Below are 21,671 nucleotides of genomic sequence, written 5' to 3'. Positions count from 1 at the left end.
TACCAGTAACACCCGCTAGTGGTAGCAATCAAAAATGTCTTGGGCCGAGCCCGTGGCGCACTCAGGAGAGTGTGGCACTGGGAGCGCAGCAACGCTCCCGCCGCAGGTTCGGATCCTATATAGGAATGGCCGGTGCACTCACTGGCTGAGTACCGGTCAAGAAAAAGCAAAAAAAAAAAAACTGTCTGCAGACATTGCCAAATGTCCCAGGTTGCCAAAGATCTCCAGGTTGAGAACACATATTCTAAATGGAAAGTATTATAGATGACGTTTTCCTTTGCTTTTAGTACATATGCCCATTTTGTAGTTTTTTTCTAAAATGAACATATTTGAATCATGTAAAATAAACTCAGTGTTTCCTAATGTACGATTGCCTGTGCTGTCAAAAAAAAAAAAAAAAAGCACTCAGGTAAAAAGACATTCACATCACTATTACAGTAAGTAAACTAATTTTATTGTAATTTAAAAATAGCTATGGAAAATCATATACAAAGGCCTCCCAAATGTCAACATTCCCTAGACGCCTACAATAGAAACCAACAATAGGAAACGAAGTTAATTATGGTACATTTACTTCATAGACAGCATTTTAACACAGCATTCAAATGATATTTATAAAGAGTTTATAACAGTGTGCGGGAAGAGTTCATGCCATATTGTTAAGTGGTAAAAATAATTGGGTACAAAATTGACTATGTCACATCATCACTGGTAGATATAGTAGTAACAATAAAGAGAATTCTAAATCCTACGCATCAACATAGCTAAAGGAAACACACCAAGATGTTAAAAAGTAATTAACTGAACAGTGGCATATAGGGGATGTTTTTCTTCTCTAATCTTCTGAAATGTTCAAATTTTTATAATAAACATGTATTTATAGTGACAGTGAGAACAGTAAAATTTACTTTTAAAAATACTTCAGGATGATCACAAATAAAAATGTGCCAAAATTTCGGGTAAGAAATATGTATTTCTATGGATCTATGCACATATTTCGATCCAGATCATAAAAGTAACTTTGTTCAAAAATTAAACTTACCCAGAAACTACAATATAAACTAAATGTTATTGTCTGTGCCTTCGTCAGCTCTGAGAAGGATAAAATTTAAGAGTGATTACTATGCAGATGGTCAGAAAAAAGCTGTATGTAGTCACATGATAAATTACAGACAGAAAATGCCTTTTTACGAAAAACAAATTGCATAATTATTTTTCCAACCTGGGATCACATTCTTCTAAAACATGGTCTCATTTAGAAGGAGATAAAATAATTAGGATTTGATTTTAGATTTCAGCCACCCAGTGGATTTGGATCTAACTTGTTTACATCATCAAAGGTGATGGACAGTTCCAGCCCACAGGAAACACAATCACTGCAGACAAACAGCCGCCCTTCTCATGTTTGTCAGGCAATATTTGATCAACCTGGCCATTTCCAGGTGGTTCTAATGAACTCTCTTGTCAGCTCTCTCCTCAGTCTATGTGGACACAGATTATATCTTACAATAAACCTCAAAGAGGGAAGCAGCTGCATGCATTCGGTAGAAAATAGAAAACGGCATTGCCAGGTTGACCACAATTATCCAGGGTTCAAAGCCAAAGACAATTTCCTCCAATCCGTTGTCATACTCAGGGCGGCAGCCAAAGGCGGGAGGTATCCAAAGCTGCAAGAGAAGAGGAAACTGTCTGTCATGGTGGGCAGCCTCCAGCCACCTCAGAGGCCCTGCTCAAATCCCAGGCACCCCGGAGCTGACCCGAACTCGCCAAGACTGGGTCGCACCTGTCGAGTGACAAGGAGACTCTCAAGACATTCTCGTCTCCATGGAAACCATCAACCCCACTGATCCCACCACGTCCTTCCCTCTTCCCACCCACACCTACCTGCAATCAGTCCTGAATGAATGTTTTTCAAACTGACCCTCCCTCTGCCACTGCCCCCGAGCCTGCTCCTCCTCCAGAGTCCCCCATCTCCAAAAACAGCATCTCCATCTACCCTGGAACTCAAGTCACAAACCGGGGACTCCGTGCTTGACATCTCACTCCCTCCACACACTACGACATGAACAACCTTGAGGACACTGTGCTCAGTGAAATAAGCCCATCACAAAAGGACCAGTACTGTGTGAATCCACTTACATGAAGGACCCAGAATAGTCGAATTCATAGAGCTGGAAAGTAGAGTGGTGGGTGCCAGGCTGTGGGAGGCAGACTGGGGAGTGAGTGTTTAATGGGAACAGAGTTGGAGCTTTGCAAGATAGCAAGGTTCTGGAGATGGATGACAGTGATGGTTGCACAACCACGTAGACTTTATACTGGATCATAACACTTAGAAATGCAGAAGATGGAAATTTTATGTTATGGGTTTTTTTACTACAATTAAAAATAAAATAAGATAAATGAATCAGATCCTGTCATTCCCAGCATAAAACGCTTCAATGCTTTTCTCCTGCATTTAGGGTCGAGTCCTGGCTCACCAGGCTCTGTAGGTCCCCTGGTGCCCCCCACAGCACACTCCCCCCTGAGTTCCATCTTCCAGCCACCTGGGTTTCCTCCAGGACCCTTGAGTATGTCCAGCAGGCCCACCCCGCTTTGCAGCCATGGCTTCCCCGTGCCTGTCGCTCTGCCCTGACTGTCCCCTGTCACCCCTATCCACTCCCTGCCTCAGAAGAGGCTCTCCCCACCCCCCAGTGTCCCACAGCCCCCTGAGCTTCTGTGCTACAACCCCACTACCTGTGTTGCCTGTAGGGCCATGGCTCCTGGAAATTCAGCTGACATTTCTGTCTGCACTTTGGCTGGAACAGAGCCCACTCCATGTGTACAGGCACATCAGCATCTGTGGCGGGAGCCTCTGTCCCTGCTCCTGAGGCTTGGGAAGAACACATCCTGCTCTCTGCATGGTGCCTCTGGCATGACAAGGGATCAGCCACAGACTTTTGAAGGGCTGCCCACCAGGTCAACTCAGGCCTCTTAAGACCTTGCAATGATCTCCACCCTCTAGTTCAATCCCCAGGGAACCAGGGCTGTTCCCAGGCCAGCACTGGCAGAAACAGGGATAAGAGACCAGTGCACCCCCCTGGGACTGGGCCCTGGACCTGGCTGGGTCCCAGCAAACCATCAGTTGCCACTTGAATCTGGTATTTCAGGCAGTGCTATTTTTGTTCAAACTGGTCCAAAAATGCAAGCCAAGTGTTCCACCTGGTGGCCACCCAAAAAAGCAACAGGGAGTAAGTGGCTTTTCAGAACTAGCTGAAAAGAGATATGTTACTGTCATGGAGTACGTACAAAAAGCATGTGCTGGAGGGGAGTTCTAGAATTAACTCTGACTTTATTAAGAATTTGAGCTAGTACACCCCTCCTTGGAACATACATCTCACCCCAAAAATGCAGCCCCCGTAATTATTCATATTTGTCCCTCTGGTTGTACTCTGTAACTCCTTGCTTCACTGCTTGCCCCTGACATAACTCCTGGCACGCAGCACGTGCTCAATAAATGTCTATTAGAAGAAAGAAGAAGGTCTGCCTGGAGCCAGCTCTTCTGGGCTCTTCCACCTTCAGAGCCCCTCCTAACCGCCCGCTGATCTGGAGGGGCCGAGGCCCAGGTGAGCCAAACGAAGGGTCGGATCCGCTCGGCAGACACATGGCCATCCCGGCTCCAGACGGACCCTCCAGATTTTGTGGCTTTAGGGTAATATCAAAAGCTGCAGCCCTTGGGCCAGCCCCAACTAAATTAGGGGAAGGAGGCTCAAAAGCCTATGAGCTGACGGGTAACATAGAGCAGACGTGATGATTCAGAGGCTGGTAGCAGAGCTGACTGTACCCAGAATGATGCACAGCCACCACTGCAGACTGGGGCGGTGCCACCAGCCACAGTCACAATCACTGCAGAGGCCCAGGGGGTGCCAAAGGCTGCTTCCCCACCTATTTACCAAGCCCTGCCGTCCTTTCTCTGTGTGTCTCTGGAAATATCCCAACAGCATGCAGTGCTTTTTTCTCCTTTTTCTTCTCTCCAGCTGCACCAGCATTGCCCCGGCTCAAGCTCCCGTCCTTTCTACCTTGGCTGCTGCAGGGGCTGCTGTTCTGCTCTCCCTGCCTCTGGCTTTACCTCTTCTCCATCCTTCTTGCACATGGCTTCTAGGGGGATCATTCCAAAACACAGGTGCAGGAGGGTCCCCTCTTGCCCTCAGCATAAAAAGAGGAACTCAGCCAGGTCTGATCAAGCCAGAGCCGTTTGATTGGACCCTCTCTCCTGTTTGCTAATCTGCTGCTCTGCTTAACATGGATGAAATTCATGCTAAGTGCTTGAATTTAGGAGCTAGATGCTCCCAAAATGTGCCATGGTGCCTTCTGCCTCTGCATATTTGCACATTGTGTGCCCTCTGCCCAAAATGCTTTTCCCTGCCTTGACCGCTTAGTGAACTTAAAATTGTTCCTTGTGGTTGACACAGACAATATTGGGAGTGACTGGACACCTTCATCTCCCTTGCCACCTTCCATCACGAAGCCTGGAAAACAAACCATTCACAGTCCCAGCCTCCCTTGCATGTAGGGGTGGCCATGTGAGAGACATTGCCTGACACCAGCCCTTCCCCACTTTTTCCTGTTTCAAGCCCAGATGTGATGCCTGGCGCTGCTGCAGCCATCATATGACTGTGTGGCAACAAGTGCCACACCAAGCATGGTTGAGTGGAAAGACGAACAGTGCTTGGATGCTTAACGAAGTGGTTCAGCTGCTGGGCCAACCCTGAGCAGCCAACCTCTGGAATTCTTGTGAGATAATTAAATGTCATTAAGACTGAAACACTGCTGGCCAAGTTTTCTATTATCTGCAGACAAAAGCTCTCCTGATTGACACTGGGCCTCACCTCAAGCACCACCTACTCATTGAAGTCCCTCCCTGGATGCCTGCTCCTAATCCACCTTGTACATACCCCTATCTCAGCACCCACCATACACATTATATTACACTTTTTCTTTGTCTCCCTACCCCACTACACTGTGACCTTTTTGAGAAAAGAGTCTTCTCAACTCTGATCTTTACTTCCCAGTCCAGCCCATGGCAGGTCCTCAGAAGGTGGATTTGTAACATATAGGTCTACCTTCCAGCCTCATTTTCTAACCTTGTGCTTAAAGTATTTTTATTACCAACTGCCTCCATTCCTATTTGAAAAAGGCAAGGAACATAGATTAATTGATTTAAAAATAATAATAACAACTTGATGCAGATTACCGAAATATTGCAGAGGAACAAAAAGGCTGCAATATTCCTCAAGACTCTTCTCCGGGCATTGCCCTGCCAGAAACAGGGACAGCAGGCTGGGCCCGGGGCCCCTTCCCAGATGCTCCCCTCCTCTTCTTGGCCACAGCCTCCTCTCAAACACATCCTTCCACTGACTACATGTGGCATGTCCTCGCCCTGGGTCGCCATGTCCCCGGGCACAGCTCCGCTCTTGAGGCAAGAGGAAGCAAAAGATGTGGGGTGGCCATTGCAGACCGTGACCACCCGAAGCATTCGGATGTCCTCGGAGAGCTTCTCTGGCTCTCGGTGAACAGACTCAATGATGAAGAAGTTCTGGATGTATTTCTCAGCAATCACCAGGATGGAGTAAGGCAGGTTGTACCAGGTGTATGGGGGGTGGCTCTCAGCACAGAGGACAGCCAAGATCGAGCCCCAGGAGATAAGCCAGGAGCCTGAGGCCGTGCTCACCAAGAGGTCCACGTCCAGTTTGCGGGCTGGATTTTTGGACTCGTCCAGAACCTTCTTGTCAATCCTGTAAATCCAGATTCCCACGAGCCCCGCGACTGTCATGAGCATCAGCAGGGTGATGGCATACAGGTAGAACATGGTGAGCGCTGACTCGCTCTTGTTTTTGGAGCGTCCGATCCGAATCAGGTATACCACCATCACCCCGATTGTGGCGGCCAGCACGGTCAGGCCCAGGCCCACGCCCACCATGGCCCCATTCAACTTGAACTGCATCTTCTGATGCTGGTGGCTGTCCACCTGGCGCCCAATGTTTTTCCACAGGACGTAGAGCATCATGGAGGCCAGGATCTGGTACTCTATGTTGAAGGGGTAGAGGTAGTAGATGCCTTGGGAGATGGCAGAGCAGAGCACCGGGGGTGAGCAGTTACACTGCGGGGTGTGGTCGTCCAAAACTGAGGGAGGCAGCAGAGCACATAGGAGGGCGGTTAGCGGGTGCAGGGGAAAGAGAAAAGCACAGAGAAGTGTCTCCACAGCACGTTCGTGCTTGGGTTTTCCCACTCGATCAAAAGCTTTATTCAAGTCTTATTGTCATGTTCAATAACGTGACTAAATTGATAGCCATGAATATCCCCAGAAGAGCATTAATTACATACATCATATTTTTTGGCAGGTTGCCAAAGAGGATAGACACTATGATGCCATTTTTGTAAAATATCGATATGTAGATGATAGGCAGATTGTACAGACAGACAAGCAGACAGAGAAAAAAATCGGAAGGACATAAACTAAAATGTTAGCAATGGTCATCTCTGGGTGGAAAATGACAGGTGGCTTTCATTTTCATCTAGATTTTGCTTTCTTGTGTTTTGTAAATTTTCTCTGTGTATGTAATTTATGGGTGTGATTTTAAAAATTATTTAAAAAAAATACTTTGTGGGGAAAATGCCCTTTTAATTAGCAAAGATTTCCCTCTTAGACTTGCAGTGCTGGCAAGTGCGGCTGGAGACAAACACTCTCAAACACCAATGGCCGGAGTGCGGGTCGGCACCGCCTCCTGGAAGACAGCTGAGAAGCAGCCCAGAGGACGTTTCGTGACAGGGAGGAAAACTGCTGTAAGTAAATAATGGAATATGTAACTAAGCCTTAAAGCTGATGTAGATGTAGTCTTTTATCCATAATTCCAATCTACTCTCTAAGGGACAAGTAAAAGATGTAATCACAGCATTAGGTAAAATTGTGTGTGTGTGTGTGTGTGTGTGTGTGTGTGTGTGTGTGTGTGTGTGTGTGTGTGTGTGTGTGTGTGTGTGTGTGTGTGTGTGAGAGAGAGAGAGAGAGAGAGAGAGAGAGAAACACCTCAATGTCCAACAATGTAGAAAGCACTAATATTTTTTAACATCATTGATTTGCAATGGAAAGAATAGGATAGAATAAAATGGAACCAAATACAATAGACATGTGACAGTGTCTCTGATATAGGAGGATTAAGCACTATTTCATGACATATGCATGCACACACATGGGGAAGTGTGTGTTTGGGTTGCAATGTCAAATCTATCTCTTATTGTAGATCACAGTCAAAAAAAGGTTGAATAAGGGCTGGCTTGTTAGCTCACTCAGTAGCATGTGGTGCTAACACCAACGTCAAAGGTTTGGATCCCCATACTGGCCAGCCACCATATATATATATATATTTTTTTTTTAAGTTTTAATATATTTAATATTTGCAATATGAAATCAACTATGAATAAATAAATAGCACATTACAAAGAAATAACCAAATGTTAACAGCATTTACTGCATGTCTGGGTAGGTGTTATTGTGGATTGATTTCTTTACCTGTCATTGTTTTAATTTATGATATGTAATACCACTTATAAAATCAAATGGAAAAGCTTTATAATGACATTCATTACCCTCACTTTTGAAGAACACTATGCAATTTTCAATTCACCAGGAGTTTTCCCACCACTCAACTCAGCACAATATTATGCAGAAGGGGAAGAAATCAGGAGGAAAGGCTCAGACTGACAGAACGTTAGAGCTGACAGAGTTCTTTTTTAGTAAATTAATCTAATCTCATCTTTCACAGAGGGCCTTGGAGCCAATTGTTAGGATTCTAATCCTGGCTCAGTGCCATATTCACTGTGTGACCTTGGGCTATTTATTTAACTTCTCTGTGGCTCGACAGCTCTATCCACATAATGAGGTTAATACTGCCTATCTCAGAGTGCTGGAGCAAGAATCAAACGAGCCATGGAAAGTGCCTAGAACAGTGCCAGGCAAACGCTTAATAAAATTTGCTTTTGTTAATGTTGTCATTGCTGTATTGTTACTGTTATTGAAACCAAGGGAGAAGTGAGGCCAAAGAGAACAAAGGTCCCTCCCAGAGAGTGGGCTGCTAGTTCGGGGTGGTGAAGAAATACAGCCTGTGCCCGGGTTTTGTCATCCCCACCCCACTGGTGAGGAAACGGGTTTACAGTTGCTCTCCAGGACCGTCCTGGGGTTGCACAGCTAGCATAGATCTGTGGCACACTAAATCTTGAAGGGATCCTTGCAAGTACACGGTTCAGGAGCCCTCACCTTACAAATGAGAAAAGGGAGGCTCAGAGAGGTTGACTGGCTTCCAAAGGTCACACAGCTAGCGGGCAATGGGAACAAGACCAGACCCGAGACACACAGTTCCCGGCACATTGCACTCTCCTCTCCCCCAACCCTCAACCCGAATGTCGTAACATAGATATCATATATGCTAAAGAATTGCAGAAGAAAATATAAAGATTCATGCTGTAGGTTCTCAAATAGGAGCAAGGGAGACTAAAGATGAGCCAAAATTATAAGCCAAGTACACTTCAGAAAAACCTCAGATGGGGCCGGCCCGTGGCTCACTCGGGAGAGTGCGGTGCTGATAACACCAAGGCCCCGGGTTCGGATCCCATATACGGATGGCCAGTTCGCTCACTGGCTGAGTGTGGTGCTGACAACAGCAAGTCAAGGGTTAAGATCCCCTTACCGGTCATCTTTTTTTTTAAAAAAAAAAAAAAAAGCAAAACCTCAGATGAGCTACAACCAATTAAACACAACCTACTATTAGGCTTCTTTGGATTTTTAAAGCTATACTTTTAGGAGAAAGACCTGGTAATAGAGGCTTAATTAAAAACACAAATAGAAACAACCACCAATCTTTCTTAGTTGAAAACAAAGACACTTATTTCTATAGCAAACTGCACCACGAGAAATGGTAATCAACTCGGGTCTTCCAAGTCCCTGAGTCATGAAATAAACCTTTAATTATACTCAGCACAGCTTACTTGTGGAGGTAGTATGAGAGACATAGGAGGTTTTGTAAGGTTTTCAACAACAGAGGATTACTGCTGCTGCTTCTGAGTCGGGGGACCCTGCAGCTCTTTGGAATCTGCTCCCCATCTCTGAACATTCTGGCCTCTGCAGGTTTCCCAGCTGTTCCATCATGGCACAAGGGCACCTCTCCCCACTCACCTATTGTTATGTTCACAAAGCCCAGAGTGATGAGTCGTTCCTTGTGCTCATTAAGTTGATGCTTTGACTCATTCAGGACACTGTTGGCCCACAGAAGCAGGTTGGTGAACACTGAATGGATCAGCCCAAACCTGAAAAACACAAGGACTCAGTTCCTGAGCAGCTCTGGGAAAGCTCCAAGCCCCATGGAGACAGACATTACACACACACACACACACACACACGCACGCACCTCCTTCTCAGCCATGAGTCTGGTTTCACCTGGCAGCTCAGACTCTGGGTGGGTCCCCTGTCTGGCTGGGAGGGGCAGTTCCATGGGACCTTCCAAAACCAGAGTGTCTTGGCATTCTGCCTTAACCTTGAACTTGCCAGTACTCAACTCATTGTCTACAGGACATCAAAGAAGCTGTGTCTTAGAAGTACAGTTTCAGAGATGAAAATTTACTAAAAGCAGGCAAAGAACCTCATACCCCAAACTCTTTGCAGAGGAAAGAAGAGAGGATAGAACAGTATGGGATAGAACAATATGGGAAAGGGTAGAACAACACAGGAAATCTGCAGGGTGGGTACACCCTGTCTGTTGGTTGGTCAACCCAACAATCATCATCCACCCTTCTCTGCCTTCCCACCTACCTCTAAAGACACTGAAACAAGCCAGAGACTCCCCTGAAGCAAGACATAGCCATTCTGGCCAGTAAGATGTGAGGTGCAGTCTATTAGGCACTACTGAAAAGCTTTTGCTTTCTTGATGAAAGAGATAAGAATGAGAAGAGTTTGCTTACAGTCCCTTTCCCCCTTTTCTTTCCAGACTAGAATGTAGACATGAAGGCTGGAGTTGTGGCAGCCATTTTGTGACCATGAGGCAACCCCAACCTACTGAGGATGGCAGAGTGAAAACCTGGAAAGAGCCTGCCCTATGACAACATTGTTGAGCTGCTGGAGCCTCAGATAGATTCAGGAATTAGCCCATGGTCACACATAGAGTAAAATAGCTGCACTGAGGTTTGAAGACTCAGTAAGCAGCAGAGCTGTTCTGGTCTGACTCCAGAGTCCTGTCCTTGCCTCTATGCCACACTGTATAAGAAAGATGATAGAAAGGGGGATCAAGTGGAAGGTGGACACTGGACTCTGGGTAACGGATGAAAAGTCAGTGGGGAATGTGGTTCCTATAAGGTCCCTGCCTACTTCAAATTCTCCAAAGTCTTCCATGCCTGCAGGTTTAAGGTTTATTAACACCAGGAGCTTCTGGGGTACTTGGCAATGTGCCCTGCAGATAGCAGGTGCAGCAGATACTGGCGATTTGAGAGAGGCATTCCTTAAAACTTTCCATGTAACTAACCACTCTTAAATTGGACAGCAGAGGCTCAGAGGAAGCATGCTCCTTCCCTGTCTAACCAAGAGACCAGTTGTCCTTGATCTGCCTACAGGGAGAATGGTGCAATTGTGTCTTCAACCCTGATCCTGCCTCTCCTCTGAGTTTTAACTCCAGCTGATCCCTCTGGGTCTCCCACGAGCACTGCAAACAAACCTATCCTCATTTGAACCCTAGCTTCCTTTGGAGCTGCATAATGTCCAGGCACAAATGAAGAAGGAAACAGAATCCCAGGGGTGTCTGAGTCAGGTGTTTGCCCATCTGCTTGCCCCTCACGCTTGCCCAGTTGCTATAGATCCTGGCCAGCCTTCACCAAGGCGTCTGGGCAGCACTCTATAGACCTTTTGACAAATGCAGACAATACTGTTTGCCTCAGACAGGCTGGCTTTTCTTTTACTCATAATGCACACAGCTCTCCTTTCTTCTCCCCTTTTTCCTGATCCAGATGGCATTGTCCAATCCCAGGCCTAATGAACTTAAGGAGGTAGCACTAATGCTGCTCACAGCTGCAAATTGTTCTGCCATGTGAGCTCCCTGCAAGCTGGCAGCTCCTGTTGGCTTGATCTGGAAAAGGTCCTACAAACTGAGGGCAGAAGTCATTTCCCCATGCCAGGCTGCCTTTCTCATACTTGGATAACCCCAGACTACAATAAACGGAAGGCTTTCATGAGCCATTTCCAATCTCCATTTATGTTTCCAGCTCTGCTTTTAGAACTGCTGTTCCTCTAAACCTCAACTTTGCGAAAAGAAAAGGACACAAGCTAGCAAGGGGAATTCTGAGCTCAGGAGAAAACTTCCTGCATGTACTGAAAGTGTGGTATAGCAGAATATTGGCTCAAAAGACCAAAAGAAAACAGTGAGTCCAGGGGTGGCAAGTTCAGAAGCCTTTGGGGCCTAGCAGGAAATGTCAATGAATAAAAGTAGGTCTGGGGTGACATTAGGGAGTAGTGGGGACTGGTAAACTAAGGGGACAGCCCTATCTGGGGGTGCAAACCTGGCTCAGCTCTATCCCTTGGTTGCCATGCTATTTGGAATGGCCAAATCTTCCATTAGACAAGTATAAATCTAAAATCTAAAGGTGGTAAGTCATTAAAAAATGTTTAACACTTTGCCCTAGAAACAAGATAAATGAAGCTAAATCCATATCTGGCTCAAACCACTCTCCAGTTTAGAAAGAGGCCCAGAGCAGGGACAGACTTGTCTCTAATCACTCAACAAGCAAGGCCAAGACAGGACGAGGTCCCAGTCCCACTGAGTTCCCTCAGATGAAAGTTGCTAGTGGTAAATGTCCAGGTACATGTCCCAGAGCAGTGCTGCCCCATGAAAAGATAATGCAGGACACGGATGGGAGCCACATGTGTACTTGTTAAACCCTGCATATCTAATATCATGTCAACATATAATTAATACCAAAATAATTACCATTGAGATATTTTACATTCTGCTTTTCATTCTAGTTCTGAAATCTGGTGTGTATGTTACACTCACAACACATGGCAGTCTGAACTAGCACAATTCAGAGCTCAGAAGGCACACGTGGCTGGCGGCTGCTGCACTGGACAGCACAGACTTTGAAGACAAGACCAAAGACTGTTCTGCTTGGAGGAAAATGGGCCCAAAGGTGGCTGTGATTAAATAAGCGATTGAGCAAAGAGGAAGACTTCACCTGGCCAACCCAGCTGGCCACTTCAATCACCATCAACACTCAGGTCCCACAAAGCTATGCACAAGCAAGGTTCCTGACCCTGGACATTTGCTTCATTTCTCAGAGCCTCAGTTTCCTCATCTGCTAAATGGGGATCATGATCATGTCTGTTGTCCCTAATTGACAGAGCTATTGTGAGAGAAGACCCCATAAGTAGCACATGTAAAAGAAGGTGCTTTATGAACAGGAGAGTTAATATGATTCAGCCAGGAGTTCCTGGGTACAGACAGCTGCTCCACATGCACTTGCTGAGAACAGCTCAAACTTTATCCCAGTAATTCTACTTCCAGGGATTTAACCCAAGAAAATAATCAGAGATGTTCAAAAATATTTTTGACCGAAGATGTTTGTCACCATACTATTCATAACAACAGCAAAAACTTTCAGATTCTTTAAATGTCTAACAACAGGTGTTATGGAGAGAATTTTGTTCTTGCCACACACCCCCTCCCTAAAATTCATATGTTGAAACCCTAATTTCCAATGTAACTATTTAGAGATTGGGCCTTTAAGGGGGTAATTAAGGTTAAACGAGGTCATAATGTGGCAGAACTAGTATCTTTATAAGAAGTGAGAGAGATCTCTCTCTCTCTCTCCACCATGTGAAGACATAGCAAGGAGGTGGCCATCTGCTAGCCAAAAGAGAGCCCTCCCCAGACACCAGCCTTGCTGTTATTTTGATCTTGGACTTAGAGCCAAGATCTTCTCTTCAGGAGAGAGATCTCTGGTGTCTTTTCCTTTTCTTACAAAGGCACTAATCTCACTACGAGGGCCCCACCCTCATGACCTCTAAACCTAAACACTTCCCAAAGGCCTCACCTCCAAATGCCATCACATTGATGATGAGAGCTTCAACATGTGAATTTGGGGGGGGGACACAAGCATTCAGTCCATAACAGTGGCATCACGGTGATTCTTAAGTCCTGTTGTATCCTTGTAAGTTTTATCAGGAAACAAAGTATGATTTTTAAAGAATTTTGAGGAGTAGATGAAATAAAGCCTGTGACTAGGACAAAACCAGCAGGTGGAGGGGCTTCTCATATTAACAAGCCCAGGGCTAAAGACCACCACCAAGGCCACCGCTTGGGGCTGCACAGGGGATATCACAGGCCGCCCCGTGCCAGCTCCAGGATGCAACTCACACAGCCCAGGTCCCCTCGTCACTTCACATCCCCAGCAGTGCCAGACACAGCAGGAGTTCAAAAGACGTTTAAATGCTTGTTGGCGCTGATCCTTTTTGCATTATAAGGTTGGTGAAATCTATTTCTATTTCAATCGTCCATTGAAATAGTTCCATCCAGTGGTCCTACATAAATCAATCTTTTAAATATCAGTTGTCATCTTAAATGGTACTAGGGGAGTTTTCTGTTCCTTATTGAGAGTTTATACGATAAGGGATCTTTCCAATAAAGATCCCTTGATTCGTCGGTCTGCGTGCACATAGAGCTTTCTTACCTTGTAATAATAATTGCATGTAGGTAACTCACCCAGTTATCCTACTTCCTTTTGATCCTCACAATCACCTCCAGAGAGAGGTGGACAAAGATGACAATAGACACATCACTTCTGAGTGTTTGCTATGTGCCAGGCACAATCTGTGTGCTTTATGTCAAGCACCTCATCCAGTCCTCAGAGGCTGGCTATGTCCATTTTACAGATGAGAAAACTGAGGGTCATAAAGAGGAAGTGTCCAAGATGGCAGAGTCAAAATTCAAATCCACACTATCCTATTTCCCGGGCTGTCCCCAGGAAGGGGCTTGAGGTGGAGGGCCTCCTCCCCCAGCCACCCGTGAGGGCCCTGCTTTTCAGGACTGAGCAGAGGGTTGGTCTCAGTTTTCATGAACCAAGCAAGACGGCGGTGATGAGTATCATTTGTTCTAAACGAATGACAAATTCAACAGGTAAAGCAAATACCCATAATTCTTACCTTTCCAGTGTTTTGAAAGACTGGATAATATCCTTTGCATGCCCCCAAAGAAAATATACCTAGATGGAAATAAAGGAAGCAAAGAAAAATGCATCATTGGGGAAAACATCATGGCATTTGCAAATTTGAGAAGCTATAAAAGTTACAGAAAACATGAGAAAGAATGCTGAGGATGTCAGTGTCCTCCTACCCCTAGACAGGCAAGTGGCTATCTTCATCTCAGGTGACAGTGCCATATCCCAGTGGGGACAGCAATTTAGGAGTATGTGGTGAGAAGTCAGGTGAGGACCCACAGTTCAGGAGGAAGTGGTGCTGTGATTGATTGAGGATGTCTGCTGTGGGAAGGGGCACAGGTGTGGCAACCTGCCCATCATGAAACCTCGTCACCTGTTTATATCATACATATCAAGTTTCATCCAAAAAATATCTATTGATACTCTGTGCCAGTGTTACTTTTTGTCAGTGTTACTCTGCACCAGTGTTATTCTGCTGCGGTGTTCAGAAGCCAACTGTTGAGTACTTTAAATAAAGAACAGAATTGACACAGGCTGGACTTTCATTTCACTCTATTACACTCTATTACATATGCTACCCAATCCCCTGGCCATGCAGTCACCAGCAGCATTACAGGGAAGGGGTTGAGAGTATAGATGCTGGTAACAGACCTGTGTGCAAATCCTGACTCCCTCCTTGCCTGGTCATGAGGCCTTGGGCAAGTCAGGGAACCTTTCTGCATCTGCATTCCCATCAACGAGAGGAGACACAGAGAATAAGGGAACTTACCTGGAGAACTCTGTGAGCAATTAAATGAGGTAATCCATGACAATTGCTGAGAACAGCGCCTGCAGCCTGTATGTTTTCAATAAGTGTTTTCCACTGTCAACTTGCTCATTCCTTCACATTGATGGCAACTTCTAGGTACTAGGCATTATTTGAACTTCTAAAATATTTTGGGCCTTACTTTAGAGACAAACACCTATTGAGCACTTGCTACATGCCCAAACACTTCTGGGTACTTCGTGAGTTTGTATCATTTAATCTTCATTTTGCAATTAAGAGCTATAAAAAGACAGTCAGCATAAAATAAAATACTCTTACACATATTCCTTTTTCTCCATTGTTTTACCTAGTATTTACTGTCATGATCAGAAAACCACTTTCAGGGCATAACTTTCTTAAAATATCCAACAATTTAAAAAACAGACAGTAGCAACTCCTGACAGCAGGCAAAAGTGACATTCAGCCCAACAACAGGGAAACTGTTAAGTAAATTAGTACTTACCAATGAATTCTAAATTAGACACCCATTTAATTCATGCTCTTTATAAAGACTACATAGCAGCACAAGAAAGTTTAAGATTTTTTATGTGAAAAGCTTGGAATAGAAAATTCTGCATCCTAGAGGCTGGCCCGCGGCTCATTTGAGAGAATGTGGTGCTGACAACACCAAGTCAAGGGTTAAGAGCCCCTTACCAGTCATCTTTAAAAAAAAAAAAGAAAAGAAAGAAAGAAAATTCTGCACCCTCTATGTAAAACTCTGACAAGAACTTACACTTTAAGTACAAGGAATTGAGGGAATACAGAAAAAAATAATAATTAAAAAAATGCTGCTTTCAGTTGATGGGCTTACAGATGCATTTTTATTCTCTTTTCCAACTTTTTCAGTTAATGTTATACAAAATGTGGTATATTCATACAATGGAATTTTATTCAGCCTTAAAAAGGAAGGAAATTACCACACATGCTACCACATGGGTGCATCTAGAGAACATTATGCTGAGCGAAATGAGCCAGTCCCCAAAAGACAAATACCGCATGACTTCATTTACGTGAAGCATCTAGAATATTCATACTCATGGAGACAGAAAATAGAATGGTGGCTCCCATGGCCTGGGGGAGAAGAAATGGAGAGTTGTGTGTAATGGGTACAGAGTTTCAGGTTTGCAAGATGAAAAAGTTGCAGATAATCACACAACAATGTGCACGTGCTTTTCTGAACTGCACATTTACAATGGCTAGATGGTAAATTTTATATGTATTTACCACAATTTTTAACTAACTAAATAAATATTTTGTGTTTTAGAACAGCACCTGAAGTGCTGGGTTGGGGGGGGGCGGTGTTAAAATAATTTTCCCCATTCTCTGGTCATCTAATGTAGCAAAGGCACATAGTAAGTGTCCAATAGGCCTAGAATGATTGACTGACTGATAAAATGCCTTAAATTAGGAAGATAGAGATCTCCAACCCACCAAGTAACAGAGTAATATTTTGAGAATTTACTTTTGTCCAGGTCATTCCTCTGCCTAAAGCCTTCAATAGCTCCCCATCGCCCTCAAGATGAAGCCCAAGCTTCTAACTGACAGTGTATGCTCACTGCATGCTTAGTCCTGAGCAGAGTTCTCCAGGCACCAGCACCTTCAATCCTCAGAACAAGCTATGAAGTAGGTCTGCGATTGTCTCCACTTTACACATAAGACCCAGGAGGCCCAGAGATATTAAGTAATTTGCCTAAGGTCACACTGCTGGTTAGAGCCAGAGCCAGGCAGTCTGACCAAAATCCAAGCTTACAAGCCCTACACCACACCATGACTCCATCCTGCGTCCACTACCCCTCACCTCCCCCGGCAGCCCACAATCCTCCCCTACCCCATCATGTGAAAAGACCTCATGTCCCAAAGACGTCCTCTTCCAAGGGCCTCAGACCTCCACCCCTGAGCTCTTCCATCTTTTATTGCCAGCTCTTAGAAACGTCCCTGGCAGAAACCACTCTTCACCCCAAGGGAGCAAGATGCCTTCCTTTGTGCTCTGGGCCATTTTGGTCAAAGCACTGAGCCCAGTTGTTGTCACCGCCTGTTTTTGTGAATGTCTCCCAACTGACTGGCACCTCCATAGGGCACAGACCATGGCATACACTCTTGTGTTTCCAGTACTGACAACACTGTTTGCCTGGTACTTAAAAAAGAACCGAGTCAATGAATGAATGAAGTTCTTTCTCGTCTCACTAAGGCTTTCCACATTGTCACTGGTATCACTATAAGACTGTTATCATGGGATTTGGATGCCCTGGAATAAATAGCCAGTTAGCACTTGTATTAGTCTGCTAGGTTTGCCGTAACAAAGTATCACAGACTGGGCAGCTTAAATAATAGATATTTATCTTCCCACAGTCCTGGAGGCCAGAAGTCCATGATCAAGGTGACATCAGGGTTGTTCCTTCTGAAGCCTCTCTCCTTGGCTTGCAGATGGCCATCTTCTCCCTGTGTCTTCACATGGTCGTCCCTTTGCGTCTGCATCCTAATCTCTTCTTCTTATAAGGACACTAGTCATACTGGATTAGGGGCCATCCTGATGACCTCACTTAATCTGAATTTCCTCTCCAACAAGTCTCTACAAATACAGTCATATTCTGAGGTCCTGAGGATCAGGATTTCAACATATGAATTTGGGAGGGGACACAATTCAGCCCACAGCAACTCTCAAATGCAAGACAGCCCCTTCAAATTCATCTTCCATAAGTTCCCAGCCTATTCCGCCCTTCTACCCCTGAGTTAAACTGCTTCTGAGCACGTTCGGCACACCCTCTCAGCTAGCCTCACTGTCTGAGAACGCGTGTATCTCGAGGAACATTCTGAGGTCATCTGGAGCTGCCTGGTAAGTCAACAGGGTGTGCAAGCTGGAGATCACTTTGGGTAAAAGACAGAGTTTTTAAACTGGCATCACTGACTTTCTGGAAGTGGAAAATTGTTTCTGAAGAGCACTCTCAAACTGGAAATCCAGAATATTTTGAGCAATGGCAGTACCACGGGAGCAAGTTCATGGTCTTCCAGGGGGACTCGTGAGGAGGCAAAGTTGTGTCTCAGCCATGACTTTGAGCAAGTCGACAGCCTTCTCCAAGCTCCAACTTCTTCCTTAGAAAAAAGTGAGGGTGGACCTGGCCATTTATGAAAACGTGGATGAACCTGGAGGACATTGTGCTAAGTGAAATAAGCCAGGCACAGAAAGAGAAATACTGCATGATCTCTCTAATACGTGTAATCTAAAATAAAATAAAGGAAAAACAAATAAATAGAAACAGAGAGCAGAACCGTGGCTGGCAGGGGAGGAAATGGGAAGATGGGAACAAAGAGGATAAAGTTACAGATATGTAAGGTGAATAAGTCTAGAGATGTAATGTACAGCATGAGGACTACAGTTAATAATACTGTACTGTATACTGGAAATTTGCTAAGAGAGTAGATTTCAGGTCCTCTTACCACAAAAAAAAAAAAAAAGGTGACTGTGAGATGACAGATATGTTAATTTGCTTGACTGTAGTGGTCATTTCATTGTGTATATGTACATCAGAACATCACATTGTACAACTTAACTATGTACAATACACCAGAATATTGTTTAAAGTTAAAAATATATGTACAAGAGTACATCAAAACGTTTGTAGAAAAATTCATATATATGTAGTGTGTATGTATATACATGCATATACACAATACAAGAAAAAAGAAAATATGAGGGTGTCATGGCCCAACATCCCATTCAGTGGAGTCAGTGGAAGGATTACACAGAGAGATAAATGAAAAGTACTTTGCATGCCCTAAAGCACTACAGAAATATTGATGACTACTTTTATTATTAGTGTAACAGGGGTCCTAACTCTCACGGCCATTACCAGGGGTTTCTGCCAAGGGGGGACACTATACTGCCGGCCCATCAAAGATTCTTTTCAACCACGAGATTTCTCTGACTCTAAGCTCTATATTTAAATTATATCTACCAAATCCTCACTTCTTAGCCACACCAAGTTCACCAATGCTGAGACAAACGCCCTCACACGTTTCTAAAAGACTTTCATCCACAAGTGGGCTAAGAAAAAAATGTTTCAATGACCTACAGGAGTGACTGTAATGGCACAGGGTTTCTTTTGGGGGTGATAAAAATGTCCTAAAATTGATTGTGGTGATGATCACACAACTCTATGAATATACTAAATCTTTGAGTTATATACTATAAATGGATGAATTGTGTGGTATGTGAGTTCTATCTCAATAAAGCTGTTATATGCCCAGAAAATAAAACCCCCCAAGCCTTTTCTGGTGGACTCTGGCTTGGCAGAATTTCCTGACTCTTCATCACTGGGAGTTCTGCCTCTGAGGATCCCTATAATGATGGCCAAGGAAACACCGAGTCCTGTTTTACGGCGGAGGCAGCTGAAGAACTGAGCCTCAGAGATGTATTCAAGTTCCCTTGGCACTTGCTGGGCAGTCCACAGCCGCTCACACTGCGCCCCCTGCTAGATACCTTGATGCAGGTTTTCCTACACCCTGGGATACACTTCACAACAATAAGACGGCATAAGTAAACATCAGTGGTTTACCTGCAACAGAGTATGTACCGCGTGTGTGACAGGGAAAACTCCTTCAGTGGCTGGCAAACATTCCGAAAATCCAATAAAGTGTCCAATTTTAAGGCATCCCAGGATGATGGTAATGACAGCAAATAACGTGATACTACCTAAATTGGGGGGAAAGGAGGTAAGAAACACACACATATATGTGTTAATATGCACTGATGCCATTTCAAAATAAATTATAATAAACCCTCACACATATGGTAAAATTATTTTGACAAAGGTGCCGAGACCATTGTGTAATGAAAGGATGGTCTATTCAACAAACGGTATAGGGAAAACTGAATATTTGCATGCAAAAGAATGAAGTTGGACCCTCACCTTACACCCTCACCCTATACCATATACAAAAATTAATTCAAAATGAATCAATGACCTAAATATATAGGCTGAAGACATAAAACTCTTAGGAGAAAACAGTGGAAAATCTTCATGACATTGGATTTGGTGATGATTTCTTGGCTATGACACCAAAAGCACAAGCAACAACAGTAAAAATAGACAAATGAATTACATCAAGACAAGAACATTTTGTGCATCACAGGACACTACCAACAGAAAGACAACCCACAAAATGGGAGAAAATATTTGCAAATTATAGATTTGATAAGTTATTAATACTCACAATATAGAAAGAACTTCTACAGTTCAACCACAAAAAACAACCTGATTAAAAATGGGCAAAGGACTTGAATAAACATTTCTTCAAAGAAAATATGTAAATGGCCAACAAGTACTCGAAAAGATGCTCAACATTATTAATAACTAGAGAAATACAAATCAAAACTACGAGATACCACCTCACACCCATTAGGATGGCTACTGTGACAAAAAGAAAGGGGCTGGCCGGATGGCTAGCTGGTTAGAGTGCGGTGCTGAGAACACCAGGGCCCAGGGTTTGGATCCCCATATCAGCCAGCTGCCAAAAAATAAAAATATAAATAAAAAAATTAATTTACTTTAAAAAAAAAATGGGCTGGCCAGTTAGCTCAGTTGGTAGAGCATGGTGCTGACAACACCAAGGTCAAGGGTTTGGATCCCTGTATTGGCCAGCCACCCCCCACCCCCCCAAAAAAGAAAGAAAGAAAACAGAAAAGAACAAGTGTTGGAAAGGATACAGAGAAACTGGAACTCTTGTGCATTGTTGGGGAGAATGTAAAATGGTGTGGCCATTATGGAAAACAGTGCAGAGTTTCTTCAAAACATTAAAAATACATTACCAAAGGATGAGATCAAAAAAAAAATTGAAAATATTATTCCTGCATGATCCAGCAATTCCACAGTAACTCTGGGTATATATTCAAAAGAACTGAAAGCAGAGACACAAAAGGATATTGGTGCACCCATATTCATAGCAGCATTATTCACAATAGCCCAAAGGTGAAAGCAAGTCAGGTGTCCATTGACAGAAGAATGGACAAATAAGGTGTGGTAAATACATACAACTGAATATTATTCAGCCTAAAAAGGGAAGAAAATTCTGACACATGATACAGCATGGATAAACCTTGAGGACATTATACTAAGTGAAATAAGCCAGTCACAAAAAGACAATACTGTGTGATTCCATTTATATGAGGTCCCTAGAGTCATCAAAATCAGAGACAGAAAGTAGAATAGTGGTTGCCAGGGGTAGCGGGAGGGAAAAAATGGCCAATTAGTGTTTAATGGGGACAGAGTTTCAGTTTTGCAAGATGAAGTGAGACATTGTTTGCAAACAACATAAATATACTTAACACGACTGAACTATACACTTTAAAATGTTTAAATTAGTTACTTTTATGTTATGTATATTTTACCACAATTAAAAATAAAAAACATACAGTATTAATAAAATAAATTCTACTGTTGGGCTGATAAGCTGAAACTAGAAGGCAGGTATTGTGTCCTGTTCATCACTGGACCCGCCCCATGCATATCTCAGGGTCTACAAATGATATACAGGTTGAATACCCCTAATCCAAAAATCCCAAACTGAACTAGTCCAAAATCCAAAACTTTCTGAGTGCCAACATGACGCTTAAAGAAATGCTCGTTAAACATTTCAGATTTCAGATTTT

The 21,671-nt window shown here is 44.0% G+C and overlaps 1 protein-coding gene and 1 non-coding gene across 2 annotated transcripts in view; one reads left to right on the top strand and one right to left on the bottom strand.

Annotated features, from left to right (window-relative positions):
* Positions 1-1,496: 1,496 nt before the first annotated feature.
* The window catches only part of OTOP1 (otopetrin 1), a 31,566-nt gene continuing 11,391 nt past the window's right edge, over positions 1,497-21,671 (bottom strand). Inside the window, exons 2-6 of the mRNA XM_063107292.1 lie at positions 19,579-19,715; positions 14,207-14,265; positions 9,203-9,333; positions 5,231-6,159; positions 1,497-1,667 (exon numbers count right to left, since the gene is read on the bottom strand). Coding sequence (XP_062963362.1) covers positions 1,497-1,667; positions 5,231-6,159; positions 9,203-9,333; positions 14,207-14,265; positions 19,579-19,715 — 1,427 coding nt within the window. The remainder of the gene's footprint in view (positions 1,668-5,230; positions 6,160-9,202; positions 9,334-14,206; positions 14,266-19,578; positions 19,716-21,671) is intronic.
* TRNAV-GAC (transfer RNA valine (anticodon GAC)) lies at positions 20,590-20,663 on the top strand. The gene has a single exon. It is a non-coding gene; the product is annotated as a tRNA-Val (tRNA).

Source organism: Cynocephalus volans, chromosome 9 (genome assembly GCF_027409185.1).
Source record: "Cynocephalus volans isolate mCynVol1 chromosome 9, mCynVol1.pri, whole genome shotgun sequence".
In the NCBI taxonomy this organism is placed as follows: Eukaryota; Metazoa; Chordata; class Mammalia; order Dermoptera; family Cynocephalidae; genus Cynocephalus; species Cynocephalus volans.
This window is presented reverse-complemented; position numbering and strand designations above follow the sequence as displayed.